At 48.4% G+C, this 26,607-nt stretch overlaps 1 protein-coding gene and 1 long non-coding RNA gene across 2 annotated transcripts in view; one reads left to right on the top strand and one right to left on the bottom strand.

The window, feature by feature from the left end:
• LOC133097457 (uncharacterized) overlaps positions 1–5,549 on the bottom strand; it is an 89,389-nt gene extending 83,840 nt beyond the window's left edge. The window contains exons 1-2 of the long non-coding RNA XR_009702011.1: positions 5,498–5,549; positions 1,347–1,492 (exon numbers count right to left, since the gene is read on the bottom strand). This is a non-coding gene — a long non-coding RNA (uncharacterized LOC133097457). The remainder of the gene's footprint in view (positions 1–1,346; positions 1,493–5,497) is intronic.
• Positions 5,550–9,431: 3,882 nt separating this feature from the next.
• On the top strand, positions 9,432–16,853 carry LOC133097366 (NUT family member 2G-like). Its single transcript, XM_061199227.1, has 7 exons — positions 9,432–9,447; positions 11,367–12,081; positions 13,036–13,164; positions 14,213–14,352; positions 14,838–15,133; positions 15,531–15,647; positions 16,134–16,853. The coding sequence occupies exons 1-7, from the start codon at positions 9,432–9,434 to the stop codon at positions 16,851–16,853; spliced, it is 2,133 nt and encodes a 710-aa protein (XP_061055210.1).
• The last annotated feature ends 9,754 nt before the right edge of the window (positions 16,854–26,607 follow it).

Below are 26,607 nucleotides of genomic sequence, written 5' to 3'. Positions count from 1 at the left end.
CCAGCAAATCCCAAGGAATGGGGACTGCAAACTGATGCCAAACAAAATGGAGTACTATAGCCACCACCAACAGTTCCAAGCATGGAAACTGAGGGCTGATTCCAAACAGATGGGGAAGTGCAGACTACACTGTCAGCAGTGCCCAATGTGGAATCCAGGGAACAAAATTAGGGGCTAGGGTTTACCACTCAAAAATATACTGGCAATAACCAAGAGATATTACTGTGTCCTGGGAATTTCCATCTGAAAGGCTAGGGGTTTGGCCTCAGGGAGAATCCTCTACCAGCCAAACTGACCTGCCCTGTAAAGGAAAGCCAATTAGATTGCGAGCACAAACTCAATCAAAGAGAATGGAGCTCAAACCAAGAGGAGCTTACCAACAACCTTCAGGAATGGCAAGAAAGACAGTGAACTCAAAGGAGTTGTGGGCACCACACCTGTTTCTCCTTGTCCCAAATGTTATCAGAAATTCGCTTCAGATCCCATCACTGCCACCAATATATTTGTCTTTTTCTTTTTAAAAAGATAAGCATTTAATCATAAAATCATCCTGTTAGCAGGAGGAATTATAAGAGTGGATTTTAGAAAAGTGCACATACATATTTTTATACAGAACATTTCTGGAGGGATACATATTAAACTGTTAGTGGCCACCTCTGAATGCCACCAATGTATTAAAAAACAAGATTTAACTGAGTAAATTTGAAGATTTACTTTGAATTTTGAATAAATTGGCTTTATTAAACGATTCATGAATCAGGCAGCATCTCATCTGATAGAAAGGGAGATACTCCAACGGGTTACACAACATGGAATGCTTTTTGTTTTTTGGCCACGCCACATGGCATGTGGAAATCTTAGTTCCCTGACCAGGGATTGAACCCATGCCCCGTGCATTGGAAGAGCACAGTCTTAGCCCCTGGACCACCAGGGAAGTCCCAGAAGGCTTTTAAAGTAAAGAGGGTGGGACAAGGAAAGAAAGTCATCATCAAGGGAAAAAATGAAAGTTCACTGGAGGAAAGTGAAACTTCAGGTGACAATGGCTTCTCATTGGCTAAACTGCGGAATTTTCTATTAGCTATTTCTATTTTCTATTTCTTGTTGCTGGCCAGGAAGGAAGTCTTCCCTCCTCCAGCTGGGGTAGTGAAGTGGTTGCACTTCCTGTTTGGGGTCAGTAAATGACCTCTTCCTGTTGGGGTAATTGATGATGAGTGACACGGCATGAGAGCTCCCTCTACGGGCCTTCCAGACTCCAATTCTAGTTGAGGTTTCCTTTTGTTAACATTCACAGCATGTTTTATTGGCAGGAGGATTCACAATGAGGGAGAAAAGGCCACAAGACTCACCATAAAGAAGGCTCAGAAATTCCTGGATGGGCCCAAGGGAGGCAGAAGGTGGCTGTGGGGTCAGCTGGCGGCCACAATGATCACATGGTTCCATCTGATGGGTTTGCAGCTCCATGTGGAATAGTGAATAAAAGGGTCAGTTCATCCTATCAGAGAAACATGAAATTGAGATAAGCTTCCTACTGCTAGAAGCATCTTGAGCCTTCAGAAAAGAACAGAGAACATGTCTAAAGGGTTTGGGAACATCAGAGCCATATCTCCTCAGAGTGGGACTCCCCAGGCTCTCCAGGTCTCAGTCCCCAACTCTCCCTCAGGGACAGAGCCTCCCCACCTCTGTCCTTGTCAGCTCACTGATCCCTAGAGGTCCTGCCTATCCCTGAGGACTTAGATTTCCATGGAGACAGGTTGGTTGAGACCTAGTGATACAGTTGACCAGCCTGATACACAACAGTTCCCACCACCCTGGGGCAGTTGGGCTCAGGGACACATGGCTCTGGACCCCATGTGGAGGGTGTCCTTGCACGTCAGCTGTGCCCCAGAAGAGCCAGTAACGCCTGTAGCTGTCCAACTGATTCTCAGGGTATTTTCCTGGGAGAGCCCTTGGTCATCTGACCTCCTACCCAGGAAGTCCCATGACTTTCTGACTGCTGCCTGTCACGCCAACAACACACCTGTGAAGGTTCTGCTCTGCATGGCCATCTGTCCACCAGGCCCCCCCTTCTAGGGACCCAGATGCCAGGACCACACAAATGCTGAAGGAGTGTCCACCTGCCTAAGGTACAGACACCCCTGTATCCATCTGCATGATTTCTACTGGGAATCAACAACATTTATGGGGATTCTTTGGCCCTAAAGAACAGACCAACCTGATAGGAGCAATGCAATGATTCACAATTACCAGGGTCAATGCACATATACAGGGGCCCATAGCCACAGATGCCCCACTCACAATTCACATGGGTGTCCCATACGTACCCACCGATGCCCAAATATTCTTGCTTCATACATACATACATCCAAACACGCACATCAGTGGTGTGCTGGTAAGTGCTAAAAAACTCCCCAAGAAAGGTGGGAAAGACTTCACCTATGCTATCTGCATGGTATAAATATTCCCAGCATGACCAATTTCAAGCTACCCACCTGACATCACTGAACACAAAGCTGGGAAGAGATATGCACCATTGACTATCCCAAGATAGTATGAACCAGTTCCAGAACATCCCATACCTTTTCCTATGAATTCGTGCACACAATCCACTTACACCCCAAGTAGAACCCTCAACTCCCACCACAGATATATAACCAAAAGGATACCACATATACATATGTGTTTGTACATATACATATATATATATATATATCCTGAACACACACGTACATTTCTACCCTCACCCTGAATAAATACACAAACAGACCACCTCTTACTACCTAAATTTTTACAGACGAAACCTTACTCACCCTGAATATTCACATTCCACTCTCACAACTATATATACACACACAACATGGGCCTGAAAACAAACATGTGCAACCAATATGCCATCCAGATGTACACACTGACTACCTAAACACACAGGCTCACCAAGTACACAACTGTCTCATGTGCAACCCAAAAAAGACCCATATGCAATCCCACAGCCCTAAAATACATATACTCCAGGATTCCTGCACACACACATAACCTACACCGTCTACTGGTTTCCAAACACACAAACTAAACTCTCACATCCCCCAGAATACATACCCCAGAAGCCCCAGGAACTCAAAAACACACACAGCCACAAATAACCTATACTTATCAAATACAGCTGACCCTTGAACAACTTGGGGGTTAGGGCGCCAACCCTCCATGCAGTGGTTCTGCATCCATGGAGCGTGTAGTAGTCCTGTAGTATTTACTGAAAAAAAAATCCACTATAAGTGGACCCGTGTGGTTCAAACGTGTGTTGTTCAAGGGTCAACTGTACATATAAGTCCACCTCACTAATACTGAGAACACACATACAAGCAACACCACTAAATTCTTCAGGCTTTACATTTTGAAATAGACACATAGAGGACTCTAAGCCTCCTGATATACTCACAAATCACAAATACACACACCCACAAACTACTCATGAGTATACACCCCAAATGCTCAGACACACTCAAAACAGAAAAACACCGACAACCTCTGCAGTCTTACTAATATACATACACAATTCTCACACACCTATGGACACACACATGCAAATATTCCCAAGCCCTGAACATACAGATCCCCTCCCAAACACTATACATTATGCTACCTCTCCAGAATACAAGCTCCCCACCACTACCCCAACATATAAACTGTATATGTGTGTGTGGGTGTTTATATATATATATTTCTACCCTCACCCTGAATATATAGACAGACCACCTCTTACTCCTACCAAACACATGTATAAACACCCTAGCATTCTCCAAAGAAATACACTTTGAATACTCCTAACAACTCCATACCTTATGAACAAACTTTGATAATGCATGAACCTGATGATGGACACACACACAGATTAGAATACACAAGTAAGATACATGGAAGTATCTCCAGCAAACCATTTATGAAACAACTTCCATATATCAAATTATCCCTAGCTATTAGGAGCCAGCTCACACATATGCAAGTACTAACAAATACCCGTATCACATATTTCTAATACATAGAAATGCAATTGTCCAACTTCCCTGTAGAAACATAGAACCCCACCTCTTTATCAGATACACATATACTCACTTCCCAAAATACATAAGCTTAAGAGGCTCCTACTGAAAATTACAAATGCACAGCCTCAGCAAATATTCCTCCAAGTGGCCATGCCCCTTGAATACACACACAAACTCATTTAACACATAACTCTCCACAAGTCCCAAATAGAACCACAATTACCCAGTACACTACAAATATGCAATAATATCACCCTATATGCCCTTTGTTCCAAATACACATACAGTACCACACTACCGGCATATACATAACCCCGCATTCCCAACCTCTCACACAGAACTAACTCTGCCATCTTGCAGAATACAGAATCATACAAACACAACATACCTACATATACAACATCCACCAGTCCCATAAAATAGTCACAGACTTGCCCTCTACACATCCAAATATACATAGACAGCTCCTGAAAATGCACACACACAAACACCCCATAACCATACAACATGCCCTGAATACACAAATGATCATCCTACATTCCCCAAAGATACAAAATAAACAGACTGGACACCCAATTAATATACACCACTACTTTTCCTGACATTGCCCTTATGCATATGCAGATAATCCTTCCAAATCCACCATTAGACACACATAAATCCCCAAATTCATGGGTGAAAAAAACACATGGAAACATATTCCCCAAACACCAAATTACAAACACCTAACCACCAACTCCTTGAGTATGCCTGCGTCACATCTCAACACCCTCCAAGTACAACACTCACTCTTACACACTCTCACAAAAACACAGGCATGACCTCCCTTCAGACACAAACATCCACAGACAAAACCAACCCACACATTTGACTACATATCAGATTCCCACCAACCAATTAAATATGTACAGACCCCATCTATGCTTGCAAATCAATCATGATTTGACATCAGACTACAAATACATGTTTATTACCACATTCAGCGAAGTTGCTCCCATCATTGACAAAAGAATGCAGTTTGAACATAAGTGTTGACTGATGTTTTTATAAGAAGGAAGACACTAGTGAAACCATGAGTGTGTTCCTTCGATCTTCACTCATTTTCCAATCACCTGAGCTACACCTTTGGAACCAGATGAGGGTTTTCAACTCGCAAGAACGTCCCTCTAACTTCTGTACTCTTCAGAACGCGCAGCCTAGAACGGCACCTGTTTAATAGCTCACACACACTATTTACCCCCCACTGTAGGCCCCGCAATCACTGAACCCTTCATGCAGCCGGCTCCCCAGTGGTGCCAATAACCCTGGGGTAAACCCCTCAAGGGAATCGAGCTCTATGGGGGCGTGAATCCACATTGTGGGGAGTCTCCTTACACGGACAAGGGCACAAATAACCCACAGGGTGAACAACAGCGCAGAGCGGTGACACCTGAGGGGTGAAAAGTCCCCGTACCCCTTACCTCAGGGTTCCTAGAATTGACTCTCGAGGCCGCCATGACAGGCCCCGCCCCCGCCGGACGGCCGTTGGGGCCCCACCCTCCGCGCTCGCGCATGCGCTCCTGTCTTCCGGAGCCGCCTGCCCCAACAGACGCCAGGAGCCGTTGGAGGACGGCGGTCCGCGTGCCCGAGACCCCGCCCCAGTGGGCGTGCGCAGGCGTGCAGGCGCGGGGCGCGTGGGGATCTGCTCCGGCAGGTCTCTGCTGGAGAGGAGAGAAATGGAGTGTCGGGGCACGCTGCGGAGCGTCTCTGGCGACGCTCCTCGCCGGGAACTTTCGTGATGGTCTCTTCTTAAAACCAGCTCTTGTGAGATGTGGACTCGTGATTTTTATATTGCACACGTGAAACCCATGCACTTAGCTACAAAGAGTTCTGGAGAGCTCCGCTCTAAGCACAGTAGCCTCAAATTGGGGCAAGTGCTTTCATGCCCTTTGGACTGCAGTTCCTTGGTTCTTGTTTATGCCTTTCAAAAAACAGTAGGTCCTTTTTCCTAGCAAGCCTGAAGTTTCCGTTAAAGAACAATTCTAGCAAAGAATTCAGACCTGGGAAACACTCTTAAGATACTCTCTCCTGACTCCGTTCCTAGAGTTTTTCCAAACGCATTTACTCTACTAGAATATTTTTTCTCAGTGTATTTAATACATGGAGGTTTTTCAGTAAATGTTGATTCACAGGTGTTTCCTTTGTACGGTTTTTTTTTTTTTTTAATAACTTTGAGAGAGAGTGGGCAATCTGGGCCAATTTCAACACAGCAGGTAGTATGGGAACAATTTTACTTTCCCTCCCTCCTTTTTTGTAATATCTTGCAGACTTTCAGTTGGCATTAAAAACAACAACAACAACAAAAATAGTAGCGGGATCAACTTACTGACCTGACTTTGTAATACTTCCCAAAGAAACTTCAATCATCAGATCCTCTTTCTGGTCAATTGCAAGATTAGAGCATTTCTCACTCAACAGGATGCCTCTGAAGACCCCTCACATCTAACAGCACTAAGCGCCTCCAAGTGCACAGACTTGAAAACTCCACAAGACACAAACATGGTATCTCTTCATTTCTTTAATGTTTCGTGATTGAGTGGAAGATGAACTGTCTTCTGAGGCTTGTGATGCATGTCCAGAGTTGTTTTTTCTCAGTAGTCAATGCCTGCCCCCAGCCTCTGTGCAGGAATAGTCAGAGATCATGATCCAAAGGACTTTTAGAGACTCCCTACTGTGACTGGTCTTCCCAAATTACATTTGGGCTAATTTGATTATCTGTGTCTCTGGGGTGTAGGATTTTGAAGTGGTACAAAAGTGATTGCAGAATTGGGACTGGCTAATTTTTGCACAGTGCAATTTTTGTATCAGTGGCCTTGAGAAGAGTCCTTCAAATACTGTATCAGAATTATGAGTGAGAATCTTGTAAATAATTGGTTGAATGACTGAACAAAGGGAGGAAGCAACAAGGAAGCCTGCCTTTCTCGAGTGCCTGGGTACAATATTTTGCCTCACCATCCCTCTAGTATGAAGTTATTGGTTGAAAATCATATGAGTTTTCCTTCATTGTAAAAGCTCCAGTACTGAGCGATATTCCCAAACTGTTTATTTTTTTCAGTCCCCAACAGGAGTTTCTTTAGATATAAAGTTCACCATGATGTTGCTTGAAATATTCTCACCTTATCTTCTCATCTTCTTCTGAGTCAATTTTTCCTGACAAGGGGCAAGGAACTTCTTAAGCCCCAACAAGAGTCTTTTTCACACTGTGGAACAGTCCTTCTAAACCTCTGTTTCCTTCCCCAACAGCCCACAATCAGTTGGAGTTCTACTGCAGCTACAGCAGTGAGTGAATCTCGTCTCCCAAGAGATTTGGTTGCCATCCTCTGAGGTTTTCAGCCTTCATCTCCCTTGACAAGTTTCCGAACAGTCCTCTCTTCTCACAACACAAAACACGAATACTCTTTCATATCATTTTGATAGTGGTAAACTGACTGACATGGATTCTCAATATGAAAATAATAATCAAACAAGTTTTGTAAAAGGAATGCTATCATGATTCCCATGCAGATGGGGCCATATGCAATGATGAGCCTAGATTCTAAAGAGCAAGGGTATGAAATGCAGACAGGAAATTAACAAACTTGTAAGCAGGGCTTGCAGGCTAGGATTTAGATGGAAGTGGGCTTGTATGAATGGGGATTGGACACTGGTGGATAAACTCTTGGCATTGTGTCAAGGTGCACATCCATCTCATGGGTAGTGGACTTTTAACACCTAGAAAAACCAGGGCTCTAGGATGTTTAGTCCCTTTAATATAAGGAAAGAGAAGATTTTCTGCCTTCTTGTTCCTTACTTCTGTCCTTACCCCTACTAAGCAAAGATGTTCAGTGCTATATGATGGCTCTTCCAAATCCATTTCATCCAAAGAGCCTGCAGATTTTGTGTATGTTTACAATTTGGTTTCTGTTGGAGCCAAGATGCACACTTGAGTCTCGTCACTCCAAGTTCTCTTTCTCATAAGGATGAGTAACTGATAATAGCTTAGTATGTTCTAATTTTTTGGTAGTGTTGCCAGATAAAATACAGATTTCGAGTTAAATGTAAATTTCAGATAAACAGGGAAAGAATTTGCAGTAAAGCTATGTCCAAAATGTTGCATGGGACAAAGTTGTACTAAAAATGAATTCATTATTTATGTGAAATTCAAAAGTCAAATTCAGTTAGACATTTGTTACTTTTCTTTACTAGATTGAGCCACCCTATTCTTTCAGGTGCTTTGAAATTTAAGAGACTGTAGAAATTCTTGTTCTAGGAATCTAGTGCAGAAACAGAGGAGCCACGATACCCGTACAAAGACAATCATTGGAAATATCCTCAGATATATTGGAACATATATGAATTTTCAACTAGAAAAAAAATGAAGGCATTTTTAAAAATGAAAACAGATTGCCTTCGTGTTTAGTTGCATGACGTATCTCTGGGAAGATTTTAATGAAAGAGATAACACTGGTTTCCTCCGGGAAAGAGGATTGGGTTGACAGGGGAAAGAGGTGGGAAGAGGACTTGCCACTGCATATTCCATTTTGCACAATTTAATTTTGAACCATGAGAAGGTGTTACTCGCTTAAAATATTATACTAAAATCATTTAAAAGGTAAAAAACTAAATCTTTTACAACCATGGAATACTATGAGAAAGACATTTAGTGAATTCTGGTCTTGGACCTGGGGGCTGCATGACAGTTTTTTGATGGACGGGGGCTTTCCAGCACAAAGGATCATTAGTAAGGCTGGTCCTGCTGGATGTTGGTTGGAGCACAAGGACCACTCCCTTAGGAGTGATGTACATACAGCAGTCAAAGACACTGGATCTGCTGAGACAATCCTAATTTCAAATACTCAGTTCCATGTGGCCATAAATACCCAAGTGTTTATCAGACTAACAGTTCTGAATTTTGTTCAGAAAGTCTAGTCTCTGTTGAAGTAAGTCAAGAGCCAGGTAGGAAGCAGAGTGTGTTGAGGGACACAAAACTAGGTGGATGGAAAAAGAAGTGAAAGGAAGGGACAGTCAAGTCCAACCTCAGTGCCGTAAATCACAAAAACAGTCTATAAACTGCGTAAAGATGCACACGCCAATTGTGTTGCCACTGTGTGAGGTGGAAGGAACTTCCGGTTCTTGCCTACCTGCCAGAGCCCTCGTGGAATGTCTCCCCACCCCCACCCTAACCAGACCCACGTGCCCTCTGCCCCTCCCCCACTGCAGAATGTTTCAGCCCACATTCTACTGTTTAGATTCAAACCTGTCCCTCCTTCACTTGGATCCTGAGCATTTGCTGAAGCAGGTCACTCTCTGGGTCCTGGTCTTGACTTTTCTCATTGAGGCTACCAGGCAGCAGTAGTCCGTGCCCAAGCCTGCAGGATGGCTTCAGAAGGAGGTAAGCCTATAGGCTGGGGGTGTGTTCTCAGAGGCCCTGCCATCCCTCACATCCTTCAGGTTCACACGTGACACTTCACTGTGGGCACATAGTTGGACTGAAGTAGAGGGCGAAGAGAGCACTGGACGCACAAGGACATTTCACCTGGGGAGACTGGGGAGCCTGAAGAAACCTGAGACTGCACTGGGGAGGAGGGGTCATTGGAGGTGGATCAAGAGGAATTGCCCTGGCTATGGAGAAAGGATGGCAGCAGGCAGGTTGATTCTTTCTAGAAGGGAGACAAGCCACTTTGAAACGTGTATGTAAGGATGTGTGTGATGTCCTGGTGGTGACACAGGGAGGGTCATGAGGAAAGCCTAGACCTGTATTGTGTTCCTGAGGCACCTGAGGCTTGCCTCACCGTATCTTTCTAAGGGTTTTGAACAGGAGCATACTGTATCTAAGGGGGCCGTGGGGAGAGATGGTCTTGGTGAGAAAACTATTCAATGGGGCTGTGTGTGGCCACACCTGCAGTGAAGTGTCCTCTCCGAGAGCTAGGCAGGAGGTTACTCTAACAGCCGCAGCCCACACCTCATCCACTCCTCCCAGCCCAGAGCTCACTTCTCAGTTCAGGTAACTGTTGCTTTGGATTCAACAGGGGATGGGCAACCGTGTAACTTCAGCCAAGAGAGGGCTCAGATTCCTGAGTTGCTCTGAATTGTTCTTCCTTTTGTGGAATCGCAGTACTTCAGACCTACTTCATCTTGTCCAGTATCTCATGGTGGACCCTCAGGCTGCCTTGAGAGGAAGAGTTTGTTCATATTTCATGTCACTCCTTCATGGACAGGGAACAGATGTGGAGTGGGGTTGTTTCGGGTGGAATGTCTGTGAAGGCTGCTTCCTCTTTTAAAGGGGGAAGGAGTGTAGCCCAGGGGCAGGAAGACGATCTTCTGTGTTATTATTAAACATCCTATGACACCTGTTCTGGTTAATTAGGTGCACCGTGGTGTGTACCTTGTTCTCCTGAACAGGGATGTGTTCTAGACAACTTGATCGCCATGGCAACTGGCTTATGCCTGCTTCTCAGATTGTCTTTCCATTATTGGGAGCTGGAAGGGGAAGGACCACAGGCGGTCTCTACTCCCATGACCAATGTAACATGACAATTCCCTGGCCCTTGTTTAATCTAAGGGACACGTGCCTACTTCTCACACACCACCACCCCCACCCCCGCCTCCTAGGAACAGAACTCCTTAGTGATGACAGTGACTCTGGGCACTGGGGAGGGGGTGGCAGGACCTGGCCCATGTTACGTGTCTGCTGTGGGTTGTTCTGAGATGCAGGTGCATTCTGGGCCAGTGTTATGGGTTTGTATCAGGATTCCATTGGAGTGATATTTTCCAGCATTTTGTTTTGTTTTGTGAGGCTAGGAAAGAAAGAGGGGATTTATACTGAGCATCAGGAAAAGGAGGACTGAGGAGGAGGTGGGGCCCTAATATTTTACACAGTGCCTGTCCACAAAGGGCCTTTGGGTGCCTAGAACTTACCTTGGAGGAGGTCCGTACCTGCTAGTACGCCGGCTGAGGGGCATTTCTCACAGAGCGGATGTCCACACAGTTCCAGGTCTTGGGAGACAGCCTGTGAGGCTTAGGTGCCAGGGGGTGCCTCAGGGAGGCTCTCCAAGTCAGTGCTTGCTGAGGCGATTTCTTCTCGGCAGACAGGGGTCAGGGACCTTGGTGGATGGGCGCGGGGTCACCAGTGGAATAATTCTCAACTGGAGGTCAGGGCATGAAAATCACTTGAAGACATTTGCACGCTGCACAGTTTCCCTTGTCCAAGTGTCCCTCACCTGTGGAGATTTACACTCTGATGCCACAGAAAGCCTCAGTCCCACTTGCCCATTCTCCTCCTCCATTCACTCCTTTCCTTTGCCTCAACAGCATCTCCAGTGCTGGGAACGGATGTGACCATGAACCCTGGTGCCTCCTTGTCTGCTTTCACGGCAGTGCCCTTCCCTCCACCCATTCCTGGCGCCCAGCACCGGCCACCCTGGCAGCAGCACCTGCCACGTCCCATCACCCCAGCATTCCCTCCTGGCAGCAGCCTGCTGCTGCCAGCTTTCCCCAGGACGCCTTTGGTGGCTAATGGTGGCCGTGGCCCCAGTGCCCCTGGGGCTTGCAACCTCACTGTCCAAGTCAGGTCACAAGGGAGGCCAGTGGAGGCCCCCCAGACTCAGACCTTTGTCGTTACTCAGGCCCCCCTCAACTGGAGAGCTCCAGGGGCCCTCAGCAGGAGTGCTGCATGTCCTGCACCCGTATTCTTAGCAACCCCTGTGTTGGAGACCGTTGTGACTGCTCCAGCTGTTGGAGTTAGTCAGGCTGGCAAGGGAGGCTGGACCCCAGGCTTTCCTCCTCAAGCTCCACCACCAGCTGCCCAGCTGGCCCCTATCATTAGCCCAGTGAACTCTGGGCCATGGCCACATGGCACTTCCAGGGAGGGCTGCCTGGCCACCAACCAGTCCAACACCTCGCAGGATGGCTCCTCTAACCCCCAGAGCGTGTACAGTAACTTCCGACGTTGGCAGCACCTCAAGCCCCTGGCCCGGAGACACTTTTGCCTGAGTCCTGATGCAGAAGCTCTTTCCTGCTTTCTCATGTGAGTGAACGCTCAGGGGGTCCTGAGCTTATTGGAGCTTTTAGATAAAGAGGAACTGGGGATGGACTCGCACGTTAGGTTTCTAGGGATACTGGAAGGAAGGTGTGAGGGCGATGTCCATGCTATGAGAAGGCACATTGTCGGTCACATGGGTGGGCCTGCCAGTCCATGACATCATGACTGAAATGTGCCCTATCTCAACTGACCCCACCACCCTGTGAGTCTAGCCAGCTTGCTCTTCCATGATTCTCATGGTAATATGGACTGAAGACTTGCAGTCAGAGAGGGTCGTGGTGTAAGGTGAGGAGCCAAGGAGTGGATGCCGCACTCTCCTGTGGTGCCGTCTCCTTTCATACAGGACTTGAGTGTACATGGCCAGGGGAGGTCACTTCAGAGGAGGGGGTGGAGCGCGGGGCCCAGGAGAGCGCTTTATGCATGCCTCCACTTCGTTGTGGAGAATTCCACTAGGAACAGGGTGATGGTAGATCTCTCCTAAGGGCGTGGGCTCTCTCCCACTAGAGTTGTGAGCCTGGCAGGCATTTCCATCCTAAACCTCCAGTCCCTCGTAAAAAGGGGACAATTACACCTCACTCAGAGGACTGTGCAGAAGACTCCTTGGGCTAATCTATGAAGTGTTAGCAGATTGCTTGGCACATGCCACGCCTCATTGATGATAGTGATTTTTATTATGAAAATGCAGCCTTGAAGAGGAAAAGAGCTCCCCAAGGCACAAAGTCCCAGCTCTAGCCTGGGAGTGGATGGTCATCCTTGAGTGAGTGTGAGGCGGTGACAGCAGTGGCCGGGAAGGCTTGTCTTTGCCCTCCCAGACCCCCGCCTCTCACCCTCCTGTTGCTCAGTCATGCTGTGTTGAGTGATGTGTGGTCCACATTGGCGGGTGGGGTCAGGCAGGTGGGGGCTGGGCTGGGCCCGGAGACTGACCCCGAGGGCTTACAGCCCAGTGCTTCGATCCCTGGCCGGCCTGAAGCCCACCATGACACAGGAGGAGGGACTGTGGAGGGCCGTGCAGGAATGGCGGCGCAGAAGCAACTTTGACCGGATGATCTACTACGAGATGGCGGAAAAGTGAGTCAGCGTCCTGGGCCCAGGGGCTGCGTGGAGGGTGAGGCGAGTGGGTGAGGGCAGGATCTGGCCATGGGGGTGCTCATCAGAGAGGACAAAGGAGAAGGGCTGTCACCCAGCACAGGGTCCCCGCAGCCCAGGGGCCCTACTGTCCTCCAGAAACCCCTCCCTCAGCTTGAGAGTTTGAGACTTCTGTCCTTCCTCCACCAGGAGCTCTGCCTTCCCCTGATTTTGACCTACCCTTGCCTTGACATGAAAGGTCTCAGGACGGGGCAGGGTGAAGCTGTGAGTCCAGTAGCGGTCCAACTCCGGCCATATGGGCTGGGCCGGGGAAAGAGCTCCACCCACCAGCCTGCTGCTTCCTTAGTGGTGGGTGGCTGGCGGCCACTGACATAGATTTGGGACCACCTCTCCTCATGAAAAGTGCCCTGAGTGGGTACCCTGGAATCCCTGAAGAGGTTGGGGAAGCCAGCTGTCGTCAGCCCAAGGGTCTCCGGCCCTTCCAATGTTTGCTCCATGGTAATCCCCTTGGTTTAAGAAACAAAACCAAACAAACGAGCGCCTCTCAGAGGAAAGGAAGGCCTCTCCTCTAAGCTCAGCATCTACATCGTCCAGCCTCTCCTGGGCCCTGTCTCCAGGTCTATGTTCCAGGACTCTCAGTCCCAGCCCAGAGTCCTGGATTCGGGCAAGGACCCCTGTGGGGAACACATGCCTGTTCCAGCCTCTGGCTGTCAGCCCTTCATGTGGTTCTGGATGGGGACGGGGGGCATGAGGAGGGTGCCCCCTGGGTCAGCCATGTGTCCCGTTGACCTGGTTCAATTCAGCGACCTGGGTCTATGCTGTTGAATGCCCTCCAGTGCTAGTGAGGCAGGAAGGGTCCCAGATCTTGTTATCACTTCCAGGAGCAGCTCTCTGCTGTGGACAGCACCTCACAGGGCCTTGACGGCCCCAAGGCACATCCTCTCCCAATGTCTCATTCTTGGCTGCCTTTGTTGGGCTCCAGAACCCAGGCCTTTTTCTCAGGGTGGCCTGTGCCTCGGTCACCCCCCAGGTTCATGGAATTTGCGGCTGAGGAGGAGATGCAGATTCAGAATTTGCAGTGGATGCAGCGCGCGCAGGACCTGCCTCCTCCAGCCCCACCGAAGCTGGATCCTCGGGGGCCCCCAGCCCCGAAAGTGGGCCTTCAGCCAGGCACCCAGCTTCCCACTGGAGTTGAAGGCACAGGTAACAGGGGCCTAGGGTTGGCCACTGTCCCCATGTGGATCCTTTTCCTTCAAGACAGGGGCATTGGTCTTTCAACCAAAACAGCCACCGAGGCGGGGAGTGGGGGGTGGGGTCTCAGCTGCCCTTTGTCACTACGGGGTATTGACTTGGTCAGTTTTGTAACTCCTCTCACACCTCCCTGTCAAAGGACCCCACACTAAGTCTGCCTAAGAAGTGGGCTTGATGGGGAGACCCCTAGAAAATTGGAGGTTCCCCACTTCCTTACTTGTGACTCTCTTAGATGACCCCCTTACCTCCCCTCTCCAACTGTGCATGAGGCTTCAGATGGTCCTGACCCCTCCCACACCCACATCAATGTCCCCCAAACAATGCCGTCACCAACGTGCGCTCGGTGGTCAGGAGGTGGACCGGGAGTCCCTCACCTTCCTTCCCTTCCTTCTGCTCTGCCTCAGCCTGTGCTCCCAGGATGTCCGGCCCCAGGGCCCAGCCCTCGCACCCGAAGCCACACAGATCCCAGCAGACCCCGGAGCCCAAGGCACCCAAGGAGATTGCCCCTGAGGCTGTGAGGGAGTATGTGGACATCATGGAGGCGCTGGTTGGGCCCGTCCACTCAGCCACAGGCGAGTCAGATGCAGAATGTGGAGAGGACGGAAATGAGCTGAAGCAGGAAGAGGACGGCACCTACTCGGACCCGGGTCTCTTGAGCTACATTGACAAGCTGTGTTCCCAGGAGGACTTTGTCACCAAGGTAGGCTGGGCTTGGAGCCTGGGGTCTACAAGATGCCAGGGCATGGAACTCTCAGCCCCCAAGATCTGGGTTCTGCTCAGGCCGATGGGACTTAAGCTCAGCTCCTTGTTCCTGAGCCTGGTGTTAGGGGAGGTGTATCAAGATGTATGTGTGTACATGTTTGTGTCTGTCTGTGTGTATGCCTTTGTGTGTCTGTGTATGTGCATCTGTATATGTGCTCTTTTGTGTGTGACTGTGTATGTGCATGTTTGTGTGTGTGTGTGTGTGTGTGCTGACCATCCCTGCCTTGTGGAGGAGAGTGGGGGTGGGTCTCTGCTTTTCACTTTCGCTCCTGGTCTTCTTGTCTCACAGGCCACTCCTGGCCAAGGATGATCACAGCCTCTTCTTTCTGTCCGAGGTGGAGGCAGTCATTCACCCTCGATTCCTGGCAGAATTGCTTTCCCCAGACCCACAGCTGGATCTCTTGGCCCTTGCTGAGGAGCTGGAGCAGGAGGAAGGACTCACCCCTGAAGAAGTGAGGCAGGGGAGGGAGAAGGACACTCAGGGAGCCAGGGGACCCCATGGGAGGGGGGGCCCCAGGGGATCCAGGGGACAGGGCAACCCAGATGACCCAGGGGAGTCAGAGGAGGGAGGGATCCCCGGTAGAACAGGGGAGACAAGGGACACCCAGGAAGACCAGGGCATGGAGGGACCCCAGTTAGCAGGGGAGAGGTAGGGCCCCAGAACAGGAGGCCCACATGGCTCTGTCCATCCCTTCTCTGGGGTGGGTGCAGTGCAGGGTGATAGGAAGGAGAGGATGGGGAGCCGGGAGCGGAGGGAAGGACACAAAGCTGGGAATAAGGTGCAGGAGGATGGCAGGAATGCCACTGTGTCTGTATTTGGAGTCTAGTCCTGGGGTCACCCGTCCCCTCCTCCCCCCCAGGGCCATTGTCCCACTGCCCAGTGCTCCTCCTCTCACACGTGCGTGTGGAGCCGTCACTGTCCTCCTCCCTCCTACCAGCTGGTGCAGAAACGACTCCTGGCCTTGAAAGAGGACGAGGGTGGGCCGGCAGCCCCGAGTCACAGTGCACCCGGAATGGGCTCAAGTCCTTCTGAGTCCGACGCCGGCCAAGGTGCCCAGAGGCACGACCAAGACCGCCATCTAGGGGTCAGTGATGAAGCCTGCCCACCAGAGATTGATTTTGAGGCTCTTCATAGGCTCATCCGAACAGACACTGGCCTGTTCAGGCCCAAAGTCTTTGTTCCCTCTCGAGGACATCAGGAGGTCTCTCCATTCCGGGCCGGACGGCCCTCCCCTTCCCAGGGTCAAAGGCGCACTGGCCCTCTACTGGGACCGAGGGATGCGTCTGTCCTCAGAGAGGCCTCTCCTGTTTGGGAGGCCCGAGGGCCCAGGGACGCGTCCAGTGAGGACGAGGAGGAGCTCCCCAGCCTGGCCTTCCTCTTGGCCTCTCCGCAGAGCCTGCTGCCTTGCGGGCTGTCCCAGAGTCCTACCCCTGCCTCAGGCCTGGCCTCCCCTGGAGGTTGGGGGGCCCAGAGTGCTCTCCAGGCCCCCTCCCCTCAGAGAAGAGGCCTCAGCCCAGCTCCACCAGCCGCTCCCAAGTCGAGGAAGCGGGCTTTGTGTGGGCGCCCAGCCGCTGCTGAGAAGCTGCCCATCCCCGGGGCTGGCCACGGGGTCTCTGGGGCTGGCTCGCCCCTCACAGCCGAGAAAGAGAAAGCGTGACCCGTTTGTCACAGGGAAGAGGAGGAAGAGGAAGAGGAAGCACTGCAGCCAGTAGGGAACAGCCGGGCCTGCCCTCCAGGGCGAGCCCCCCAGGGCGGCCCCCAGGGGAGCCTAGGGGCTCCTCCTCACCCCAGTGCTGATCCTGAATGATGTGGGGGGAAGGGAGGGAGGGCAGGACCACCAGGGCGGGGAGGGGGAGTGGGATTGTGGGGGGTTAGGGAGGTGGGGGAGGTGGGTGTGGGCAGGACCTTTGGAGTGATGTATGTAAATTGTGAATAAAGATAGTTTTGGTGGGAAATGCTCTCAGGCCACTGTCATCTTGTTCGTGTGGAGCTGCTCCATAGAGAGCGATCCTGAGAGGAAGGAAGGGTGAGGGAGGTCACAGGAGCTATGGATCTACAGGTGGCCAAACCTTTCCTCCACATAGACAAGGACTCCTCAGGCTGCCCCTGGGAACACAGCTCTCACTTTCCCCAGGGCCCCCCTCATCATCCCCTTCTCTAAAGCCTGCTTGGCTAGGGGCCTTCCGGGGCATCTGTACCATCTTCTGCATCCCTGAACCGTCTGGGGAGGGAGAGCTGCTTTTGTGCCTCTCAGCCCTCTGGACACTAACCAGTTTCTAGGACGGAGCCTGGAGACAGCCCTTGTCTTTATGGAGCTTCTCTCTGCTTCCCTGAAGTGGCCAGGCGATGGCGCTGGGATGACCCTCCTCTCATCCAGGGTTTCCTGTGTGGGTGGCCTGACCAGAGAGGAAAAGTCTTGGCCATGGGGACAGGACTGTCTGCCTGGTCGTAGCGGGAGCGTTCTCTAGTCCCACTGGGATTATTGCAATGTGGAGAGTGGTTGAGGCAGCTACCTCTTAATCCCAATGAGGATGCAACAAGGGGAATGGGTGCAGGGAAATTCATGGGGCACCCATTAAAGTTGTGTATAAGGGTAGTGACAGTTGGGCCCCTTTGTGGAACTTGTGGGATTTCTGTGCAGCAGCATCTCGTTCAACTGAGGGAGGAGGACCCATCTGGCTGTGGCTGTGGGGACTGGCCTTAGGGGCCTATGGGTGTGCAAAGACACCCCAGAACTACTGTCCCTTCCATTTCCACCCATGGCTAGACAATGTGTGTGTATTGGTATCAACACTGATTTGTATTCCCATATAAAACAGTTCCTCCTGACAAACTATGACCGTGTTTCACAAGAACAGCTTGCTCACAGGGGCAGCAGGGGTGGGGGAGAGGTGTCTGTGGCCCCAGATCTGGGTGGGAGCTGGGATCCACGCCGAGGAGTGTAGAGGCCTCAGTCACCATCCTGTGGTTGCCGGCAGAGACTTTGAATCATCAGAGCAGGGGAAATGACCCGCTCATAAGGGTGAGACGAACAAACAATGAGGGCCCCCCCCCCGCCGCAGCCTGCTTAGCCCCCGTCATGGTCTGTGCTGGCCCACCTCTGAAGCCCCTTCCTCCTAACGCACTCAGATGCTCTGATCCTTTGTGGACCCGCCCTGGGCCTCACCCCCCCTTCCCTGCTGGCCAAAGCCTCTTCTCCCAGTTCTGAGTTCTGATTCCTTCCCCAGGACCCAGGCGGGGGTTGGGACAGCAGAGACTCCCTAATTCTCCCTCCTCCTCCCTGAGATCTTGACAATCACCTTTGTATGTTTCTATGATTTTAACTACTGTAGATACTTCATGTGAGTGGCTATGATATGTCCTTTTGTGAGTGGCTTATTTCACTTAGCATAATGTCTTAGAGGCTTATTCATGTTGTAGCATGAGACATGGTTTCCTTTTATTTCAAGGAAGGAAATATTTCATTGTGTTTATAGACCCCATTATCCATTCATCTGTTGATGGACATTTGGGTTTCTTCACGTCTTGGGTATTTTGGATAATGCTACGACGAATGTGGGTGTGCAAATATCTCTTTGAGATCCTGCTTTGAATTCTTTTGGATACATACCCAGAAGTGGGACTGCTGGATCACATGGTAGTTATATTTTTAATTTTTTGAGGAAATTTCATATTGTTTTCCATAAGGGTTGTCCCATTTTACACTCTCACCAACAATGAGAAAGATAGCCACCATCAAGAACTTGGTATATATCCATCTTATAAAAATGTTTATGCTTTTAGCAGAGCTGTAGATAATCAAAATTATGTATAATAACAATATTTTTGGTTATATATGGTGTCATGTAAATCATATTGCCTTTGGCTTCTTCTTTCAACATTTTTACTTTAAGAAATATTGATATATTAGATGTTCTTTAATTTTTTAATTATTTATAATTTTGCATTGTATGCATACATTAAAAATAATTTATCAGTTCCCTTGTTGGTGAACTTTTATAAATTATAATGTGACAGGGTAATCAGTTCTAGAGGAAAAGTTTTTCCTTTCAGAACTTTGAATATTTATTCCATCGAATATGGCTTTTGTTACTGTTTTTTCAAATTATGCCATCAATACACCCTTTCATGGTGGGTGATCAGTTTCCTTGCTAATTGTTTTTTGTAAGATTGTCTGTTGTCTTTTGTGTTCTCCAGTTTCTTGACGTGTGATTAGTTTCAGGTTAAAAAAATTTATCCTCCATGTGATCTATTTTGCTTCATTAACTGATAATACACATTCTTCATATCATCTAGAACATAATATTCTCTTTTTCAAATGTTACTTCTACTCATTCTCTCCTGTCTCTACTTCTAGAACCCTGGATATATGTATATTAGACCATCTTATATATTCTCTATGTCTTCATCAGCTTGGACGGCTATAACAAAATGCCATAGACCTGGTGGCTTGAAAAACAGACGGTAATTTCTTAACAGTTCTGAAGGTTGGAAGTCCAAGATCAAGGTGCCATATTCAGTTCCTGGTGAGAGCTCTCTTCCTACTTTTCAGATGGTTGTCTTCTTACTGTGTCCTCACGTGACAGAGAGAAAGAGGGATCTCTCTTGTGTCTTTTCTTTTAAGGGCACTAAACCCATTATGAAAGCTCCATTCCCATGACCTAATTACCTCCCAAAGGCCCTATCCCCAAATACATTGAAGGGTAGGGCTTCAACATAAGAATTGGTGGGGGGGAGAATATAGTCCATAGCATTCTGCCCCTGGTACCCAAAATTCGTGTCCTTATTGTATGCAAAATACATTCATTCTATCCCAACAGCCTCAAAAGCCTTAACTCATTCCAACATCAACTGTAAAATTTAAAGTCCAAAGTCGGATCTAAACACCATCTAAATCACATATGGGTGAGACTGGAGGTACTATTCATCCTGAGGCAAAATTCCTCTGTAGCTGTAAACCTGTGACCCAAACAAGTTAAGTGTTTCCAAATACGATGTTGGGACTGGCATATAATAGACATCCCTACTCCAAAAGGAAGAAATAGGAAAGAAGGAAGGGGTGACAGTTTCCAAGCTAGTCCAAAGCCTAGCAAGGCCAATCCCATTAGATCTTAAGGTACGAGAATAACCCTCTTTAGTTTGATGCTTTGCCCTCCAGGCCCGCTGGGGTGGCAACATCATCCCCACAGATTGGTGGGGCAGCCCCACTCCTTCAGCTCGGTGGGGTGCCACCCACACTGCAGCTCTCTGTAGGGCCTCCACCTACACCATGACTCTCTGTGAGGGCGACAATCTCACACTTTGAAACTGAGGCCCCCTGGGCCTGTGGTGGGATTGACAGACCCGATGACCTCGGAATCACCTTTGGGGTCCTTCTTCCCTTTTCTTCAAGAGGAGTACACATTCACAGCCAAATTGCTCTAGTCTCCCATTCTGTAGAATCCAAGAATTCTGACAGCCTTCCTTCATTCTGCCTGGCTTTCTCTGTCCCCTTTAGTTCAAACTGGCAGGGTCCCTGCTGGTTTAATCCTCTATTCCTGGCCTCTGCTGAGATGACTAATTAAATTAATAGCACACCTGCTACACCCTTCGAGTTTCCTTCAGAACAAGCTTTCTCACTTTCAAATATGGATAGGCTGAGAAGTTTCCAAATCTCTAAGTTCTGATTTCTTTTTGCTTAACAATTTGGTCTTCAATTTATCTCTCTCCTGATGTGTTTCACTGTGAGCGGTGATAAGGAACCAAGCTACTTCTTCCAAACTTTGTTCAGAGATCTCCTCAGATGAATATTCAGTTTCATCACTCACAAGGTCTACCTTCCAAAAAACACTAGAACACAGTTCAGTCGAGTTCTTTGCCACTTTATAATAAGAATTGCCTCTCCTCCAATTTCTAATAACGTGTTCCTCATTTCTGTTTGAGACCTCACCAGAATAGCCTTTAACGTCCATATTTCTATCTGTTCATGATTATTTCTGTATTCTCTGCAAAGATGGAGATTTTCTCTCCAGTGTGCGTCTTTTCTTTCTGAGCCATCACCAGAATCACTTTTAATAAGTAAGGGCTGAAAAGCCTTTATGGTGATCTCTGCTTTTTTTTAGCATGCACTTCAAATCTCTTTCAGCCTTTACCTGCTATCCAATTCCAAGGCCACTTCCACATATTTAGGTATTTGCTACTTCTTGGTACCAAAATGTGTGTTAGCTCAAGGGACTATAACAAACTACCACAGACTGGGTGGCTTAAACAACAGACGTTTATTTCTCACAGTTCTGGAGGCTGCAAAGTCCAAAATCAAGCCACCAGCAGACTCTAGGTCCCTAAATTTCTCATTCATAATTTCTGACCGTTTCTTTTCTGTGCTACATTTTAGCTAATTTTTCACATCTATCATCCATGTCATCCACTTCCTCTTTATCAGTATCTGATCTAACTTTTTCCCATTCACTTTGATATACAGATGTGTGATATTTGTATGTTGAATTTCATCATACACTATAAAATATTCAATTTCAATGGTCAAGATTTACTAACATAAATCATTTTTACTGTTGAAGACAGAACATTCTTAACTGGAACTGGTACTGTTAATACAAGTGTATGATAGTGAATACAAGCCCAGCTAGTACAGTTTGGTGCTACTCCTTGATTTGGGTTAAGGTGCCAGCACTTCTGCCACCTTTGCTTTTGCACCATCAGTACCTATGTCAACACAATTGTTCCAGAGTAAATCATGAGATTAAAAAAGTTTCACCAACAGTTTGAATATTACAGCATCACGTTGTTTGTGATCAAGCGTGAAGATCGTCAATATAATCTAGTGATAGTACTAGACAAATTCAAGGAAAACAGCAAAGCCAGTCACTTTTTCCTTTTCCATGTGAAAAGCTGTAAGCAACATTTTTTTGCCCTTTAAAGGGCTCATATGTCTCTGTTTAAAATATTCCATTCCTCACTCTCTTTTTTCAAATTCATTAATTTATTTATTTGTTTTTAGCTGCGTTGGGTCTTCGTTGCTGTGCGCAGGCTTTCTCTAGTTGCGGTGAGCAGGCTTCTCATTGCGGTGGCTTCTCTTGTTGCGGAGCAAGGGCTCTAGGCGCGCGGGCGTCAGTAGTTGTGGCACACGGGCTCAGTAGTCGTAGTTCGTGGGCTCTAGAGCGCAGGCTCAGTAATTGTGGAGCACGGGCTTAGTTGCTCGGCGGCATGTGGGATCTTCCCAGACCAGGGATCAAACCCATGTCCCCTGCATTGGCAGGCGGATTCCCAACCACTGTGCCACCAGGGAAGTCCCAATTCCTCTCTCTTAAAACATAAAGTGATTGGGCTTAAAGCAGTGCTTAAAGTTCACTGGTACTATAATCCTTGTTCAAAATTGCTCTGTGGCATAAGCCACAATGCAGTGAATTGTTGACACCTCCAAATCCCAGGGAGGCCCCTGAGTGCTCTCTCAGGAGGAAATTGAGGTCAGGTGTATCTGATGGCCTGTGTGCTCTCTGTGCTCCTGGTGATATGTGGGGGCTTTCAGGTGAGTGCAGTGGGTAGACTCATGGACTCTTAGTCTTGGCTGGGGGAGACAGCACTGTCGGTTTTATTTTTCCACATTTGCCTCCTTTTGTGTTGCCTTTCTCCCAGTTGCATTTAGCCTGATTAGCGGGAAGGAGGAGATATCGGTAGCTGGGCAGGTGGTTCTCCAGGAGCAAATGTCAGGGAGGGTTGTGTGGGCAAGATCCCTAGGCCCTGTCCTGGCAATCTTGCTGTGCACTGAGCAGTCCAGGTGAATCGGGTCCTTGACCAGAAGTCCATGAAACTTTTGGCAATCTGTGCAAAATTTGGGATCTGAGGATGGGCTCAGAAATTTCAACAAGGATTTGACGGTATCTTACTCTCGGGCTGTTTAAGAGCCCCTGGTTTTGAATGGCATGAAACACCAGAGAGCCTTTGCTCACATTCTATACAGCTGTCCTGTGTATGGCACACCCAGCAGCAAACCTTCTCTGCTGTGACCTCAGGGCAGGCCCCATCCCCCCCCCCCCGAGGCTCCTGCCCTGTGAAACATGAGGGTGTAACGCAGGCTGATTGTCAATGCTTGGTTCCTGGCTTGCCTGACTCAAAGTATGGAGCATCTGTTCACCTTGTGCTGGTACCCTTCCCAGAATCAATGGGCTCACAGCCCAGACATTTATGCTGAGTCTGGGGGTAGCTGTGCCCTGAGAAGCCATGTTTTGTCACTTGGCCCAGGGAGCACCTCCTCAACGGACCACACTTACCATATGGGCCTCCTGCTCTTGTGCCCTCTTGTTTTGTTCTGAGGCAGGTGGTTGTGATGGTCAGTACTGTGGGGTCTTGTGATCTCAGAGCAGACACTGGAGGCTGACTGACCCCACAGAGGTGGACAAGGATGTGGGCTCAGGCGATGGGTCCTTACTTGGGTTTCTGCCTCTCCTCCCTGACTCCTGACCCCTGATCTCAAAAGCTCACCTTTCTGTTGTAGTTGCCTCACCAGGGGGCAGTGACAGGCTTTGCCCTGCTGAACTATACCCTCGGGGTGGCCACAGCCTGGCTTGTCACACACTGGGGAAATCCTACACTGGGGAAGTCAGGATTGTGCCTTGCTGGGTTTGGAACCCAGGTAGAAAGGTAGATGGTGTGGGTCTGAGGGACTGATGCCCCAGCCCCAGGGCAGGTGACTTCTCCTGGGAGAGGTTGCCCATGGCCCCCTTTGGCCCCTCACCCCTGCAGAGGTGCTGATAGACGCCCCCTGCAGGCCACAGCCTCTGTGCATAGGATCTGCCCCAGTATCACATGAGAAGCTGGGGCCAGGAGCCTCGCTCTCTCTGAGAGCAGCTGGTCATCCCACACTGAGGGGCGTCTTCTCGGACAGAGGGCACATAGCTGACCTGTAACTGACATATGGACTCTTCCTTGGGCTTTACCCCTGAATTTACCTCCATTCTTGTCTCCTGTCTCACGGCCCCTGCCTTTTCCCCCAGACACCGGAGATCTCCAGGCTTGGGTGGAGTATGGCATGTTGTCAAGCTCAGTGGTGTCCACCTCACCAGCCCACTGGAATCAAGCCCCAGGGAGCCTTTGAGAGAGCAAGACCAAGGACTTTAAGAAGACTAAGGTTAATGTTAAGGAGGATAGATTGTAAGATGAGGAATTTCACTAGTGTTTTTCAATCCATAAGAAGAATGAAATAGAAATTGCAGAATTAAAACTTGCACAGACATCAAGAAATAATAGTTTACAGGCCTCAAGAAATAATAGTTTAACAAATGACACATTCATAGAATCAAGGAAATGAGCACCATCCACAGGGTGTGCAAAGGAGGTGCCTAATCCCAGGAGCAGCACGGCCACGGCTCATCTGAGAGCGAGGCATGTGCTGGGCAAGCTTTTGTATGTAATATTCACCAAAGGGAACCTTGGCCAGTGATACCAGGGAAAGGCTATCATGGTGAAGGCCCACTCATCTCCACCACCCTCAACTTGAATCAAAGTATTGGCTGAAGAAACAGACTTGACAGAGACTTTGGCCACCTGGCCTGGGTTCTCCCTACAAAATGTCATGTTTCTCCAAGAACAGGGCAAGGAGTCACAATTGTCCAAATCACAGACTGCATATCTTAACGGTACAGCTATTACAAATTTGCACCTTTGTTTGAAGGGAATTGTTAAGTGGTGGGTAGGGAGTGATGTGTTCCAGGGAGGATTTGGGCCCTCTGGCTTGCAGGTGACCCTCTTATCAGACAGGGTAATTCTGCCAATAACTCATCACTGCCTTCATTCCTCAGGTGGTAGGGATACAAAGGGATTAAAAGGGGTGCGGGCAGAGGACAGCCCTCACTGACAGCACAGAGCCATCACCTACTGTCTCCTCAACTCCTCTGCCCATATAGCCACCGAGGGTGCCAGCTTCTTTCTTTCACAGCAGCTGTTGATAGCACACCATCATCCAAGGAGTTCTTGAGCACCAACTTTGCACTACTCAGCAGCATAATGGAGAAATCAAGGATGGTCCATGGAAATAGCGAAGGGTCTTGTTTTAGGGCAAACAAGCTTATTCTGCAATATGTGCTTCTTAGTTAATTGGGGTTCGAATGTCCTTTCTTGTATGAAATGATGTTGATAATGTTTGAAAAATAAAAGGTTGGCCACCCCATGAGAAACTATGCTTTTATCTGAGTGGGGTTGGGGAGCAAGAGGGAGTAATGAAAATTTTGGTTGTTGAAGTAGTGACAGGGCAGGGCTAACTTGTTCAAGACTGCCTCCTTGCAGGAAGAAGGCCAGCCTTCCTCAAGACTTCATGGACACTACCCATAGACAGGGCTTACGGCTGTCATAGCTGGTGACACAGCCATGGGCCTACTGAGCAATACAGCTGCAACCACAGCTTGGATCAGCCCTGACCAGTAGGAGAGAGGCTGGGCCTCCCTCACCCAGAGTGCTCGTTCCATGGAGAGGGACTGGACCTGGGTCCTGTGTGTCCCAGTGCTGGTTCTAGTCCCTGCCCACACGGGACCTGGGCTTCTCTGATTATGCAATAAAAACACCAGAGCCCAAAGTTTGGGTCCCTCTCTTGGACCCCGGATCCCTACTGGATCCCTGTGTGCTGGCCCAGAAAAAAGTGTGCAGTGGGGACCCACAAACTCCCCACTATTCCTGTGACTGTGAACTTCCCCTGATAAACATGGCTCCAGCAGCCAGGGTTACATATTTTTAGGGAACTCTCTTATGGTTACAAGTGCAAAAGACTGAGAACTACTATGTAAAACTAATATTTGAAAACTTCACTCCAGTGATATTTGAAGAACCTCTATAAAGTAATTAAACAAACATAATTGCATTTTATTCCACTGTGTCCAAAGTCTAAGCTTTAAATTGTATAAAAATGAGAACGAGAAGTAGAATGCCTCCAAACATTTGGAAATTAAGATGCACACTTCTAAATAATCCATGGTTAAAGAGGAATTTCAAGGAAAAATTTTAAGATAAATAGAACTGAGTGAAAATGAAAATACAACACATAAAATGTGGAAGGATCCAGATAAAACATTATTAAGAGGGAAATGAATGGCACTAAATGCTTACAGTAGAAAAGAGGAAAGGTCTCAGATCAATAATCTAAGCTTTCACACATGGAAACGGGAAAAAAATTGCACAATAAAATCAACACATGAAGAAGGAAGCAAATAACAATACACTCTGATCAAATGGAGTCTATTCTCAGAACACAAGCTTGGTTTACTATTCAAAAATCATCAGCATAATTTGCCATATTAATAGATTAAAGAAGAAAATCTACATGGCCACATCAATTAATGAAGAAAAAGCACTTGATGAACTTCAACACACATTCATGTCAGAAACTCTCAGAAATCTAGGAATAGAAGGGCTCTACTTCAACCCAG

This window comes from Eubalaena glacialis, chromosome 9 (assembly GCF_028564815.1).
Source record: "Eubalaena glacialis isolate mEubGla1 chromosome 9, mEubGla1.1.hap2.+ XY, whole genome shotgun sequence".
NCBI lineage: Eukaryota > Metazoa > Chordata > Mammalia > Artiodactyla > Balaenidae > Eubalaena > Eubalaena glacialis.
Note: the sequence above shows the minus strand (reverse complement) of the source record. Positions and strands in the feature narration are given on the sequence as shown.